This window comes from Mucor velutinosus, assembly GCF_035048745.1.
Source record: "Mucor velutinosus strain NIH1002 chromosome Unknown tig00001569, whole genome shotgun sequence".
NCBI lineage: Eukaryota > Fungi > Mucoromycota > Mucoromycetes > Mucorales > Mucoraceae > Mucor > Mucor velutinosus.
In genome coordinates this window covers 758,935-773,516 of record NW_027041921.1, presented here as the reverse complement: position 1 = coordinate 773,516, position 14,582 = coordinate 758,935, and the positions used below count along the sequence as shown (strand labels likewise).

The 14,582-nt window shown below is 40.8% G+C and overlaps 4 protein-coding genes across 4 annotated transcripts; 1 reads left to right on the top strand and 3 right to left on the bottom strand.

The window, feature by feature from the left end:
• Positions 1 to 142: 142 nt before the first annotated feature.
• ATC70_012430 (uncharacterized protein) lies at positions 143 to 3,174 on the top strand (the record flags this gene model as incomplete). Its single annotated transcript, XM_064831602.1, has 3 exons — positions 143 to 713; positions 883 to 3,032; positions 3,100 to 3,174. 3 exons carry the CDS (start codon positions 143 to 145, stop codon positions 3,172 to 3,174), a joined length of 2,796 nt encoding a protein of 931 aa, XP_064677882.1.
• A 280-nt stretch (positions 3,175 to 3,454) lies between these two features.
• ATC70_012429 (uncharacterized protein) lies at positions 3,455 to 4,904 on the bottom strand (the record flags this gene model as incomplete). Its single annotated transcript, XM_064831601.1, has 3 exons — positions 3,455 to 3,524; positions 3,588 to 4,309; positions 4,383 to 4,904. The coding sequence occupies 3 exons, from the start codon at positions 4,902 to 4,904 to the stop codon at positions 3,455 to 3,457; spliced, it is 1,314 nt and encodes a 437-aa protein (XP_064677881.1).
• A 146-nt stretch (positions 4,905 to 5,050) lies between these two features.
• On the bottom strand, positions 5,051 to 6,472 carry ATC70_012428 (uncharacterized protein; the record flags this gene model as incomplete). Its single annotated transcript, XM_064831600.1, has 1 exon — positions 5,051 to 6,472. The coding sequence occupies one exon, from the start codon at positions 6,470 to 6,472 to the stop codon at positions 5,051 to 5,053; it is 1,422 nt and encodes a 473-aa protein (XP_064677880.1).
• A 102-nt stretch (positions 6,473 to 6,574) lies between these two features.
• ATC70_012427 (uncharacterized protein) lies at positions 6,575 to 7,177 on the bottom strand (the record flags this gene model as incomplete). The annotated part of the gene is made up of 1 exon (XM_064831599.1): positions 6,575 to 7,177. One exon carries the CDS (start codon positions 7,175 to 7,177, stop codon positions 6,575 to 6,577), a length of 603 nt encoding a protein of 200 aa, XP_064677879.1.
• Between the last annotated feature and the right edge of the window lie 7,405 nt (positions 7,178 to 14,582).

The window sequence follows — 14,582 nt, the reverse complement described above, 5'->3', positions numbered from 1 at the left end:
ATGCTCCTATTTCAGCTGATTCTCTCTTTCTATCACACACATACAGAGCCAATGTATGTGATATATGCTTTCTCTTATTCATGTATAATTTTAGCATCTCTCTTTTCCCTCTTTCTTTGTTTTTCTCATTCGGCAAACCCAAATGTCCCATCTTCAGTATCATTCTCCTCATTATGTCAGCAGCAGCAGCAAAATTGCTCGCCCATCGTCTATTGCACTACCCGCATCCAGTATTCAAGCAACACAAACAATAACAAACAATGGCAGCAAAAAGAAACAAATAAAACAATCTACTTCTCGCCTATCGAAATCACATTCAATGCATCGGCTATTACTACAACAAGACGACGAAATGGAGGAGCCCATGCATCGCAGAGCCCTGTTAAGCCGTGCAACCACTACACCCATGCCGCGGCCATCCAGCTTAATTCAACGGTTCTCAGACCACACTGCCATGAAGCGATACAGTTCACTGATGAACCCACCTTTGAAGCAATCGCTTTCCAATACCACAGATCAACCAGACGATGAATATACCGGTGGTGGGGGTGGCGACTTCGTTTGCAACAACAAAAAGGAACATGATTTCAGACTGGGCCAAAGAGTATGTGTCCCTAGTCATCATGTTGTTGGCACAGTGAGATATTTTGGGGAAACAAAGTTCAAAGAAAAGGGTGTTTGGGTTGGCATCGAGCTGGATATCATAGGCACTGGTAAAAATGATGGATCAATTCAGGGGTAAAATAAGAAACAAACATCAGATTTAAACAATGATAAACTGATCCCTTATTTCTTCTTTCTTTTACTCTCTCTCTCTTCCAACCCCTTGTAGTGTTCGCTACTTCTCCTGTGCTCCTAATACTGGTCTTTTTGTCTTGGCAGCTAAAGTCATTGCCCTGGAAGATAGCCAAAAAAAGAAAATTGTGCCTCGCATTAGCAAAACTACTGCCATTGCCACTACAAAAAAGAGCCATTCCTCCTCCACCAGCGCCAGTACTGCCAACAAGCGAAAGAGCATGATTGTTGCGTCGGCTACCACCACCACAAGCACATCTACATCCACCAATGCCACCTGTAAATCCATTAGCAGCACGCCCAAGCGACATCGATCTGCGACCACTGCAACAGCGCCATTGAACCCAAGTAAATCAGCTCGCACACTATCAACAGCACGTTCTTCCAATGCCCCGTTACCCACACGAAGCACTCCATCCGGTGCTACGAAAAAGATGTCCTCATCGACAAAGACAAACAAATCTGCATTGAAAAAATCATCATCCATGAGTACAAGTAGCACAGATTGTTACCACCACCATCATCGACCGTCGCAGCAGCAGCAGCAGCAGCAGCAGCAACAGCAAAAGAGACTCAGTGCCGATATTGAATTAGAGCGTATGCACGCACTGCTCGAAAAATCAAGACAAGAAAAACGAGCACTTTCGCAGCAAATGGACGGTCAAGAGGCAGCATGGGAGCGTTTGGTCAGCGCCAAAGAAAGCTATGCTGTACGTGTGCAAGAAAAGGACGATGAGATTGCCAAGTTAAAACGGCTGTTGGACAGCTCGAGCCAAGCAACACATGAGCTAGTCAAAATGACGAGCGAACGTGATGCTGCACTCTCCAGAGCATCCATGTCAGAGGCAATGGAGAAGCAGCACAGCAAGGTCATTGAGAGACTGGATTTGCAAGTAAGAACATTGCTGCAGCAGCTCGAAACACAGCAGCAACATCATGAGGCTGCACAGCGTGATTTTGCAGCGCAGCTGGATCAAGTACGCAAACAGTTGACAGAACGCGACGAGGCAGCAGCTATTGTCGAGCGCGAATGCAGCGAGCTTCGTCAAGCCCATGTCAAGACGATACAAGCATTTGAGGCTACTATAGAACAACGTGAAACGGAACATACAACCGCAGTGACTAACAAGGACGCACATATAACCAAATTACAACTGATGGTAAATGATCTCATGTACCCCTCTACTGCATCGCCCATTGTTGAAGGTGATTCCACGCGACATCGATTAGAAGCGCAGCTAGAGCTCACTACATCTGAACTGGACAAGGAACGCGAGCTCATCAAAGCACAAACACTGGAAATCAGTCATCTCAAGGACGAAATCAAGCGACTGCACCGTGTATCCGTGTGCTCTTCATCTGATTTCTATCAATTGCGATCTGAATTGGAGCATGAAATCGAAGACAAGAGGCGCATCATGGAAGAAGCCAATGCAGCGCTGGAAGTGCAGGCCAGATTAGAGGAAGAAAACGAACGCATCAAGCTTACCAATGAAAAGACACAGCGAGATTTAGCAGACGTACTGCGAAAACTAGCCACCACTGAAAAAGAACGAGGGTCTGCTGATTTACTAGCCAAATACAGCCAACTGGAATCAGAGAATGAGAGACTTGCGTTGCAGCAAAAGCAAACAGAGCACGAATGCATGCGTTTGATGGACGAGTTACTTGCTATCGAGAAGGTGGAATCCAGTGCGACTCTGCAGGACGACGATAAAATGTACCGACGCGAGATTGAGCAGCTAAAATTGCAGGTAAACCGAGAAGTCAGAAAGTATCAAGACTTGGAGCAGAGCAAGGAAGCCAAAATTCAGAAGCTGTACAAGGAGTTATCTGATCTGGAATCGTTGGTGGAAAACAAAGTGTTTAATGAAACAGAACTAGAGGAAGCCATTGAATGCGAGAAACGAAAAGTGCGTATGCTAGAGGGCCGATTGAGAGAAGAAGAAGAAAAGAATAGAAGGTTGTCTATTCATGCACCCTTGTCGCCCACATCACCGCAGTATTTCCTGTTCAACAGACAGCAAAATCACCAGCAGCAGAAGAGATCTTCCACAGGGTCCTTTTCTCTCATGACAAGCACCAGCATGGACACTGTATCTGATCATGGCAACTTGTTGGAAAGCATCTACTGCGAGATCTGTGAAGAGTATGGCCATGAAGTGATGACATGCAATGCGTATAAGCAAAAGACAATCTTGGGCAAAGACGATGACCTTTATGAAAGCAGATATTCTGTAAGTTGGAGACATGAACACACACACAAACCAACATGTATACTCACAATACTGTCATTTTCCTTAGTACTATTGTGTCAATTGCGATGTATTTGACACGCATCCCACAGAAGCGTGTCCAAATCAAGACGAAACATTCTAAGCAGTTCATTTTTTGTATAAGATTATTCATGTACATGTAATTTTGTTAATCATCCTCTAAAAAAAAAACCAGTGTATGTAGTGAGAAAAAAAAAAAAAAAAAAAAAAAAAAAAGACAGCACACATGTATACATAGCAAAATAAAAATGTGTCTCCACGCACTTTGCAATATACGCTTCTTTCATGGCACATTGCATGTACATTGTAGTAGATGCACGTGTTCTGATCGTAACTGTATATTTATGTAGATGTATGTCAAAAAAAAAAAGGTATCAGGTCAGCTATGGAGTAGGTGTTGACTGCGCATCTTCATGCTCTTCAGGTACAGTTGCAGGATCAATCATAGGAGGACTACATCATGAGAGAGAAATTAGTTTACAGTGCTGTGGCCACGTCAAGTACACTTTTACTTACCTTGGTCGACGGCCTTTGTTCTTTTGGGCTTCCTGTACTTTGGCAGCTGAAGGGTGTTCCATAGGTGTTAGCAGCTCAAAACTACATAGCAGCTCCTCGTTTATGCTCATGATGGCTCCAAAATTGTCAAATTCACCACAGTAGTTGGGCGCACTGAACACGGTAACCAATGTCCTCTCGTTAAAGAATTGATATCCATCTTCCACCACCATATGAGCTCTGCACACGAGATCCAAATCATGCTTTGCCAAAAACTCATTTACAATCTTTTTGCCAAAGCAGTAAGACACGCCTCGCTCATTGTCCTCCCATTCAATGGCTGTGTCGGATGGATCCGACCACAGCAAGTCGTTCAAGAGCCCGTATTCAGGCACGTCGGTGGGTCGCATGATATTTCGTACATCGTCCATGGTGTGTAGCGAAGGACTGAGACCGCCATGAACACAGAATATCTTTCCTGCTACCAACGCTGCAATAGGCAGTGTATTGAATACATCCACAAATGTCTTCCACACTTTGGTGTTTGTTCTACGCTTGCATTCGTCGTAAAATCCATACACTCGAGTGACGTTGGCACACTCGTGATTGCCTCGTAGCAAAAAGAAGTTTTCAGGATACTTGATCTTGAAACAAAACAGCAGCAGTATCGTCTCTAAACTCTGCTTTCCTCTGTCCACATAGTCGCCCAGGAAGAGATAATTTGAATCAGGAGGAAACCCACCCTAGCATCGCAAAAAGAGGGATAAGTCAGGACTCCTTGCCTCACACACATACTCTCTCTTTCCAACCACTTACCATTTCAAAGAGGCGTATTAAATCATGGAATTGGCCGTGTATATCACCCAGAATTTTGACGGGCGGGTTCAGTTCGATCAGACTAGGCTGACTCAGAAACACTTCCTGCGCTGCTCTGCAAATGGCCACAATCTCTGAATTTCTAAAGCAGATGGATTTTGTAATCTTGTTCTTGACGCCCACCTCCATGAGCCGGTTTATGCATTCATCAATGTCCAGATTCCAGCCAATAGATCGAATGGATGTTGCTGTGAGCTGATTTTGTGATGTAAATGTGAGCTGATTATCTGCAATGGGGCTATGCAATGGTGGTGATATAGGCTGCTGTTGCTGCTGTTGATCCGCAAAGGCGTTTTGAGCTGCTGGTATGGATGTTGGCTTGTTGTTTCGTTGGATGCTTGAATTGACAAGAATCGAGTTGACTGATGTGGCTGTGGCATTGGATATCTCATTGTCTGGCACTTCAGATCGCACAATACTGGGTCTATTATCTTTTCTCTTTTTCGAAATGTTGTTACCCATACTATGACTGAAGGAAAGAAGAAAGGAAAAAAAAGAAAAGAGAGAGAGGGGGGGAGGGGGGAAAAGAAAAAATTTATTGCTGCTGTGTGAATATATATATATATATATATCAACAATGTGTACTACTTGAAGGTGTATAAGCAACCTCACGTGAAGCTCTTTAGTTCTGATCTCTTCAAACAGTGACGAAGAAGCGCCTTTGCCTTTTTAGTGGAATAATACATTTGCTTTGGAACCAGCTCTTCCTGCTTGGCAACTCCCATTTTCACTGCCATGGAAATGCTGGTGGCCTGCATTTCATTGATGTTGGTGCGCCAGACGGGCTGTTTGTCCAAAAATCCTTGCTTGGGCTCGCCATGGTACACAAAACCAAGCTTGTCCACCAGGATGGCGTTGGTCTCCTCTGTCGAGTCTGTGAATTTAATGCAGTGGAACATATAGTCAAAAAAGTAGCAGCTACTACACATAGTCTGATCATGGATGGTCTGTATGATGGCTATCAGGGAGGATGGAACGTCATTCATGTCCTTTTCCAGCAGTTGTACAAGAACTTTATCCAGATCTGCTTGGCCAGATTTCAAAGCAAGAACCAATAGGCCCCAAAGCATTGAATACGACGTTCTGACGCTCGAATGCGCTATTTCCAACTTGCGATTCCAGATTTCAAAACCTTTGTTGCTCATCGTGACAATGTTGGCAGGCGATCCTTTGCACTCGTACAGCAGTGTGCACAGAATAGGCTCCAGAACACGGTCATCGCACAGAAGCTTGTCGAAATGCAGTCGAACCAGCAGGCTGTAGATGCTCATTGCCTTGGTGTAGCGTGCTTTTCTGTCAATCACAATCTCGGGGCTGTTGGCTGCAATGGACAAGATATCGTGCAAGAATCCCGGCGCTTCATTTTCCTCGGGGTGCAGGTATTCAGAGCACATGAACCGAGAGTACACGGACCATGCTCGATTCTCCCAGTAAGTGCGTCTCGAGATATCGGCTATAGGGATCTGTCGAAATGCTACCCAGCAGAGATGCATTACAATACAGGGCGTAGCATCATTGACAGCATCTCCCATGGCCTGGTACACCTGCCATCCGTACTCAAACTGACTGTTGCTGACAGCAACAAATATCATGGTATTGTCATTGTCTGTGCTGATGCGGTCCACCTGCTGCTTCTTGGTCTCGATCTGTAACTGAGTCATTGCCCAATCTTTGGCGCCGTCGCCTTCTTCTTCATGCTGTTGAATCGCTTCCATGTTCTCTTGCCGTAGCTTTTCATAGGCCAACTTTGTATTATGCCATTCCTTATCGCTCGTACTGAGTGCAGACTGATAAAATATCCATAGTTGAAACTGATCTTGCTCAGTCACTTCATGCATCAAGGGCATTTCCATCCGAATGGGCGGGAGATCATTGGGCGCAATGGGATTTGCAATCTCTAAATAAGGTTTACCATAATCAGATAACAGACCCTGTGCTTCTTGACTCTGCTTTGGATCTTGCAAAAGATGAAGCAGTACAGCTGTTCGATAGCATGCTGTGTCCCATTCCCGTCTAGGGAGCGCATACATGGCTTGAAGTGCAAGCGATTTGTGGTTTCTTTCTATGAGTGTGTTGACGACCGCTAAATGAGCGTCTCTCTATAGATGGCACTGCTGTTAAAATCCATAGGTCTACAATACATACATGCCACTTGCCTCAAGAACGTAGCCTGACTCGACCACTTTGGTGAATAATCGCCACAAGACAGATTCCTGGATATCGGGCACTTTGCTATCCTTTTTCGACATTTCATCTACAATGCAAGCAATATTGGGATCGCAGAGTGATTTAATGATCTGCGAGTATATCTTGGAAACATCCCCTTTATCCTCTCCTTCTGTACGAGTCATTTGTAGATGATCAAGTGCTTGCTGTAGTATCTGAATGGCATTGGAAACATTGTCGTTGTCTAATAATTCGCTCATCACTTGTCGCCCTAGTTGCACGCTATTCTTTCGTCTTGGTGACATAGATTCGTCACGAAGAATGAGCGAGGCACGCGTGCTTGTACTTGCTGTCTGGCTGCTTAGCGTGGAACAGCGATCACTCTCATAGTCTTGCTGCTGTTGCTGGTTGCTGATAGCTTGAGGAGATGCTACTTGCTTGTCTTGATTGTTGTTGTTTGAGAAAAAGCCTGACCAGCCTTCAAAGAAATTGCCAAAGATAGGTGGTGGTTCGCTTGAATCATCATCTGGATGGAATCGAGGATGATTCTTCGTCTTAACCTGTGCCATGAGTATAATGAAATAGTACAAAGAAAGAAAAAGATTCGCAATTCATTTCCCTGTTCTAGACTTTATCAAATTGACCGTTTCCAAATTTCATTTGACATGTTTGGAAAGAGATGACCACAGCAAAGTAATATAAATGAAACATGCCAAGAAGCAGCTTGACATCACATAGCAGTATATTCCTGTTGGATCGAAAACCAAACATCAAGTCATCCAGACCGCCTTTTTGAGTTGGTTTTACTATTGATGGTGTAGAATGGTCGATGTCTGTTTCGCAGAGTTGCTATTGTACGAATTTTGCATGATTCGAATACCGAGTGCTTTTGTTGGCTTTACAGCAGTAGGAAAATGCATGCTTGCACCCTTCTATCGTTTAATCATGTCAGAATCTATACTAACCATTATCCTCATTCCATAATAAGTTTGAATAGAATTTAAATGCACATCGAATGATACTACTCATAAAACGAATCTCACAGCTTGTACACAAATGAATCTGATAATTTGAGGGTTTTCAAAAACAAAAAAGTCTGTACAAATCTGTGAAATTTTGCTTGTGCCAGCCATTCATTGCGTAGGTCCAATGTTACCATAGCTTTAGGCCTTAATCGAAGCCGTAGCACCAGTTTTCATGGAGCTACGCTGACGAAAAGGTCAGCCCCAGATCAGCCGCCAAAAATTGATTGCTTCAAGCTAACTTTTACTACAGTGGCCTATATAGTTTCTATTGTTATTAAAGGAAAACGTATTTTGTCGCTACTGTAAACTGTTATTTGAGGGTCAAAAACCGATTTTTGAAAGAACATATCGTAGACGCCCAAACAAAGTCTCATTTTGTAAAGCTAGCAAAGAGAAACAAAATTCAATTAATACAGAAGTCAGGTTGAGTTGACAGTTGATCGAGAAATAGTGTCCAAACATTGTTCTTTTTTATATTGGTTTCGCTACAGTTCCCTCACTTAATTCTTTGACCACCAATGTTGCGACTGAGAATTCCTCTAGATGTTTAGCAACACCTCAAAGTAGACATAAAATGGCTTTGACCTAAATGCCCTAGCATCAACATTGGGCTGGGAGCAGCCGCTCACCCTTTTTCCTATTATGCACATCAAACCTTTGACCCTTTGCCAAACCACAACTAAGGAAGATTTGCCCAAGCGATTTTCAATACAGCGTTTCCCAACACCTAATCCATTAATCTACGACTCGTAATCACTAGTAGCTAATAGTTTCCAACAGGTTCTATACAAGCAGTAGGCCACTGCTCAAAATTGGCTTCTTTTTTTTTTTTCGAAAATCAGCCGTTTCAAACCAACAAATCACCATGCAATCAAGGATTCAACTATACTATTGTTTTCCTCGCAAGATTTTGCTCTAGGAGCATGGTTGGCAGCAGAACATTTGGTACCAAGAGGACCTGGTACCTAATTGGAAAGAAAAGGGTTTATATACTATTTCAACTATTGAGGGAGGACTCGATATGAGGATAAGTGGGATGATAGGATAATAGATCCAATCTATTATCCTGAACATGCCATATATAAGTGGGATCGTAGTCACTGGATCCAGTTTCATGTCAAAGTTTATGATCTGATGTGGTCTGTCCATGAGTTGAGTATTTCTTCGCAATTACAGATTCTGTTTGAAAATGGTACATCAGGTACTACTTTCTGTAGCAGCAGACAACTTTTTGGGAGTATTGTTAACATTTGATCCAAAATACAGAAATAGAAAATGGACATAAGATTCAAAAAAGATTACGTGAGAAGTACTGAATTCCTATTCTTTTTGTGGTCTTCTCAATGCTAAATGAACGTATATATATATCTATAAACTATCAACGAATATTCTGAAGCTGAAAAATAGCAGAAATTATACCTTTCAGCAGTGCTGTAGCTCCGTAAAACCATTAAAACCTAATTTCATTACAGTTTGTTGATATGACTCTTTTGTCATAGGGCTTGTTGTAGGTATCACGAATCTCTATTTGCTCGACTTTGATGCAAAATTTCGTTGTTTGTTCCCCTACCATGCTGACACCAACTCAGCATGTTCGTTATTAACCCTTTTTTCTTCACTGTGATTGCCCAACATCATGGATAGATTTTAAATCTACCTTTACCGCTAAACAGCATGGTTTCTCTGTTGTGGACGACCATCAAAAGTGACCTACTGACCAACCGAGCATCTCCCCCAATCCGAGCAAGTTGTTGGATCCCAATTTGTTGTGTAATACTGACGTTGTTCCACTCTTCAACTTACTATAATAGCGCATCTCAAAAGACAGATCTGAGCCTTAGAATTAGAATAAAAGCGTCTATTACCGAGGAATCGAGTTCCATACAATGCAGAACGTCTGGATCGTCAAGTAGAAATGTGATTTATCTACTGGTTTGGCAATGCAACCTATAACGCCTTACTTATAGGTCGAATTCTGTTCAAATCTAGCCATTTTCAAGCATGGATAATTCATGCCACAAAGCGTTTTGAGCGCTTGGAATAGCACCACACACCTCCTCTTGGCCACGCTTTACTTCCTGATGCTTTATCTCAAAATTTTTTAGGTTTTTGCAAATTCATGAAAATCATCGTTTTTCCATGAGTATTAGCAACGGAAAATTCTTGAAAATCAAACGATCGCATTTTTCACCCCAAAAATAAAGATTTTTTCTAAGATACATATGATATCAAATTGATCGTAGAGATGGAATGCAACATTGGAAACTCTTTGCATGAGACTTTTATATGCTAAATTTTGACATATTCTCAGAAAACCTGTTTTCATATTTTTGGAAATTGCTCATTATTTTTGGTTTAAAAGCTGAGAGTAACCAGTATCATTCGATGCGGCTTCTTTTGCCCTCTAGAGGTATATTAGAAAGTTGGGTATGACAACGACAGCTTTCATAGTCAAATTTAGCAAAAACGTTTAAAGGATGTGAGATCAAGTCAAGTTTGAACACGAAAATACCACTGCACAACTTCAAATTAAATTGCCGCAATTACTGCTGCTACCATACAAGACTGAGACTAAATCTACTGGTCGTGACGTCGGATAAAGTGCTCTCTCGTTTTTTCATGGACCCGTTTTTTACCCTTTTTGCAAAACGCGTTTTAGTATCAAACCATGGTGGTTTTGGACATCGTTTGATTGATAATAACACTCTAGCACCGATAAATCTTTCTTGTACTGTTGGAAGAACTTGATACTGCTTCTTTGAAATGGAATATATTAGGTACCATTTGATAACGAGCACCGGAAGGCGTAGAATTAACACTAATTTAGTTTGTTTATTAGGTTTTAATAATTTCTTGCTTGCTTGAGTGAGTGCTGCTGCCGTTACTTCTCTGTCATCTCTGCTGCCTGATTCTTTGGTTTATCATGTCTGGTGATTACTTCTTTGGCCATTGTCTGGTCTCTGCTGGTGGCGTTCGTTCCTCGGTTTGTTTATGATGCTGGTGTTGCTGCTGCTGCTGCTGCTGCTAATATGGTCTTTCCTGGTCTACTGTGCTAGGTGCATGCTCGTTCTCTGGCCTATATCTGGTGATTGCATATCCTCTGGTCTATCTGCGATGCCGATAAGCAGTTAGTAACTTCTTTGGTCTTTGTCTGTTCTCTACTGATGGCATTCGTTCTTTAGTTTGTCTATGGTGCTGGTGTTGCTGCTGCTGCTGCTAATATGGTCTTTCCTGCTCTACTGTGTTAGTTGCGTGCTCGTTCTCTGGTCTATATTCGGTGATTGCGTATCCTATGGTCTATCTACGGTGGTGGTAAGTGGTAAGTACCTTCTTTCTTCTGGTCGCAATGATATAAATCTTCTTTGAACGTTTATATTATTGCTTGCTTTATCGTGATAATGCATTCGTAATGTTTGCCTTGTTGCGCTTTTTTTTTCTTTCGTTTTGGTTGACTGTGATATGATCAGCTCAACAAATACTTGCAATGTTGTTGCTTCGTATTTACGAACAACAAGCATGATACACTGATATATTATAATTGTATTACCCTTGTGATACTTTGTTATATAACCGTGGATTGTTGTTTGTGTTGCCTTTGTCGCTTCACATGAAAACAGCATTGGTCTTCATGTTGTATTACATACTTATACTGGTGCTACTGTTGCTCCTGCAATTGTGCGCATTTGTGTTCTTTTACATCATCAGGCTGTTATCATGCACATTGCTCATGTATGTATTTTTGTTGCAATAACAAAAATATAATAACGTGAACATTTTTAATATTTTATACATAACATACTTTCCTTTGGCTCACTTCGTGTGAGCATTCTTTTTTTCTTTTGCCTACATATACTACTACTATACTTCTATAGTATTATCATGTTCGCTTCTTTTATTATTGTGTTTCTTTTGAAGCATACCTCTTTACGTTGTGTGGATGTGCCTATCGCCGAAGCTCAACAAGACTCTATCCGAGGCTAGGAGGTGGATAGGCTGCCTCCACTTGGTTATCGCTACTTACTTTAGTGATGATTGATGGTCTCAATGACAGGATTTAAAGCTAGGTGGTGTAAGTAAGGCATGCTCTAGCACCTGGGGGAAATTTGATGATTGCAGCGGCTATATTGCTATTATAGCGGCGCTTAAAATTTTGCCTCACATCAAAACAGGGGGAAACCCTCGCAAATTTTTTTTAGGTTAGCGGAGTTTTTTAGCGATTTGATTGGCTCAGAAGTTCAGAGACCGAAGGATTCCAGCTAGCTGATCTCCTATTGAGCTTTCATCTTAATAAATTTATATTTGTAATAAAAAGGTAGCGAAATAGGTACAATTTAAAGCTTTCTTCTTTAAGAGTATGCTAAGGTGCAAGCGTTTAATCTAGCATCCATTGCATAATAGTTCGACGTGAGGAATGTCATTTAAATATATTTATGCAAGGAAAGTTTTACAGTGCGCGAAAAAAAACGTTCCAGTGTTCTGCCAAATTGCACTCATTGCCAGTTTTTTCTGCAAATATCAAAGCTACTGGAGTGTGCTTTGTTTCCATAAATGTAATGAAATAGCCACCCAAACGCAACTTGATTGAAAACCGAAATTCATCAAATAGCACTCATTCAAATTCATGCTATTTGGATCTATTAATAAAAGCGTTCAAATGTATATCAACAACCATTTAAACATACTAAAGTAAAGATACACGCTTATATCGCACATCGTGTGAATGAATCACTCCTGATTACAGTGTATTCAATTACACTCATGATGGTCGTAATAAGAGACGTTATCTTTATCCAAATAAAATCAAATCAATAACAAGCATATTCAAATATGACAACTATGCCCTGCTGCCATAGTTGCACAATATCCCAGATAAAGGGTTCCATACTTCAATAACAAACATCACACTTTAAACCATCAAGGTCACATTAAATCATGCTATGACGATAGCTCACCCAAGCTCATCAAGGTTACTCAAATCGACCCTTATGACCAGTGCTCTTGCATTGATTACCACTTTAAATCAAACATCAACAAAATTTGCCAGATATCGCAATAGCAGAACCTATTGCTCTCTAGCATCACTAATCCTACAAGCTAGTTGCAAATTGTTGCATACAAGCATGCATCTTAGGCTACATTCACTTTCTCCTCAAGCCACCTTTTACAGTGTAGCAGCATAGATGATGTTTATCGTATCACATCACATCTATGTTTACAAGTCCAGTCAATTGTGTGTGCACAGGTGCCTCAGGAACTACAATACATTCAATCTCCCCAATGTCAAGATATCGAGATCCACCTACACTACATGAAACATATCTACTTAGGTGGCCTCTCAACAAGCTATACCAACAATCCATAAGGCCCCAGTGGCCTGCTATTTATATACCATCTCAACGTAGTAGTCATTGACCAGGGATCTACCATATTTAAGCAAGCTAGATGCCCTGTAATAAAGAAGCTCTTTGCTATCGTTTTAGATACAGTTGACAACTGATTATTATCATCGACTTATTATTACGAATTCATCACAAATGTATAAATACTCTTCTTTTTTTTTTACTCAATTCCAGGATCTTCAGTTCATTTTATACACAAATAAAATACAGTTGATTTCTATTGTATTTTACTATTGCTTTATTTTTTTTTGTATTCAAACCTGATTTCACTGCAGTAACAATTTACTTTGCTGCGTTGACAAAAAGGTTTAAAGCTATGCTGCGCATTTTACAAAAATGGAGTAACAGCTATTCCAAGCTCCATGTTGATGCTAGAGCGTTTATATCAAGGTTATTAAATGCTTACTTTGAGGGGTTGCTAAACATCTAGAGGAATTCTCAGTCGCTACATTGGTTGTCAATTAATTTAGTGAGGGAACTGTAGCGAAACCAATATAGAAAAGAACAGTGTTTGGACGCTATTTCTTGATTAACTGTCAACTTAACCTGGCTTTTGTATTAATTAAATTTTGTTTCTCTTTGCTTGCTTTACAAAATGAGACCTTGTTTGATCATCTGCAATGCTTCCTTTCAAAAATTGGTTTTTGACCCTTAAATTGAAGTTTACAGTGGCAAAATCACGTTTTTTTCTAATAACTTCACAGAAGCATCTATGTGGTGCTCAAGTCCATAAAATAAATTTAGGGCGTGGTATAAGTAATAGCAATGCGCAAAAAGAATTTTATATGCGCCACTGTAGCAAAAGTTAGCCTTGAGCGATCGTTTTTGGACAATAATTTGCTAGGGGCTGACCTATTGGGTGCTGTAGTGCCATGAGAACCGGTGCTGTAGCTTCAAATAAGGCCGCAAAAGATAGGTCAGTTTTAGGTCTACCCAATAACTATTACTATACGTAAGTTGGTAGAGATTTATCAGATGGCTTCCTTTCAAAACCCTCAGAATGTCTTATAATTAAAAAGGATTGTTTGAACTGAAACCATGGGATAATTATCAGGAGTGATACCATTCGATGCGCATTTAAATTATGTACAAGCTTATTATTATGGACTGAGGACAATGGTTACTATTGAAAAAAATTACCTGGTTTTTAGTTTTTTATAGACATTTGCTTGCCGTCTTTATAACGTAATAATGAAAAATTAAGAAAGAGTATTGAGTGGTTGAACGGACAAGGCATCTTTTAATAACGGAAAAGTTCATAAGTTTGATTCAGGGCGGCTGCCACCTTTTTGTTGGTTCTTGTGATTTCTTTAGGTGGTTGCGGATGTAATGGTAGGATTGTATGTGTCGTAGCTATTTACATATTTTGTTACACAGTACAGACCAAATAGTATAAATGCTAGAGCTAGCAACTGTCAAATTTAATAAACATTGTCTTTTAATTTGTTTATCTTATTACTTGTAGTATTATCACGACAGATGGAAGAGAGTATAAACGAGATATCAGACAGTTTTTGTTTTGTTCGTGGTCCCAGGTACAAACAAATTTT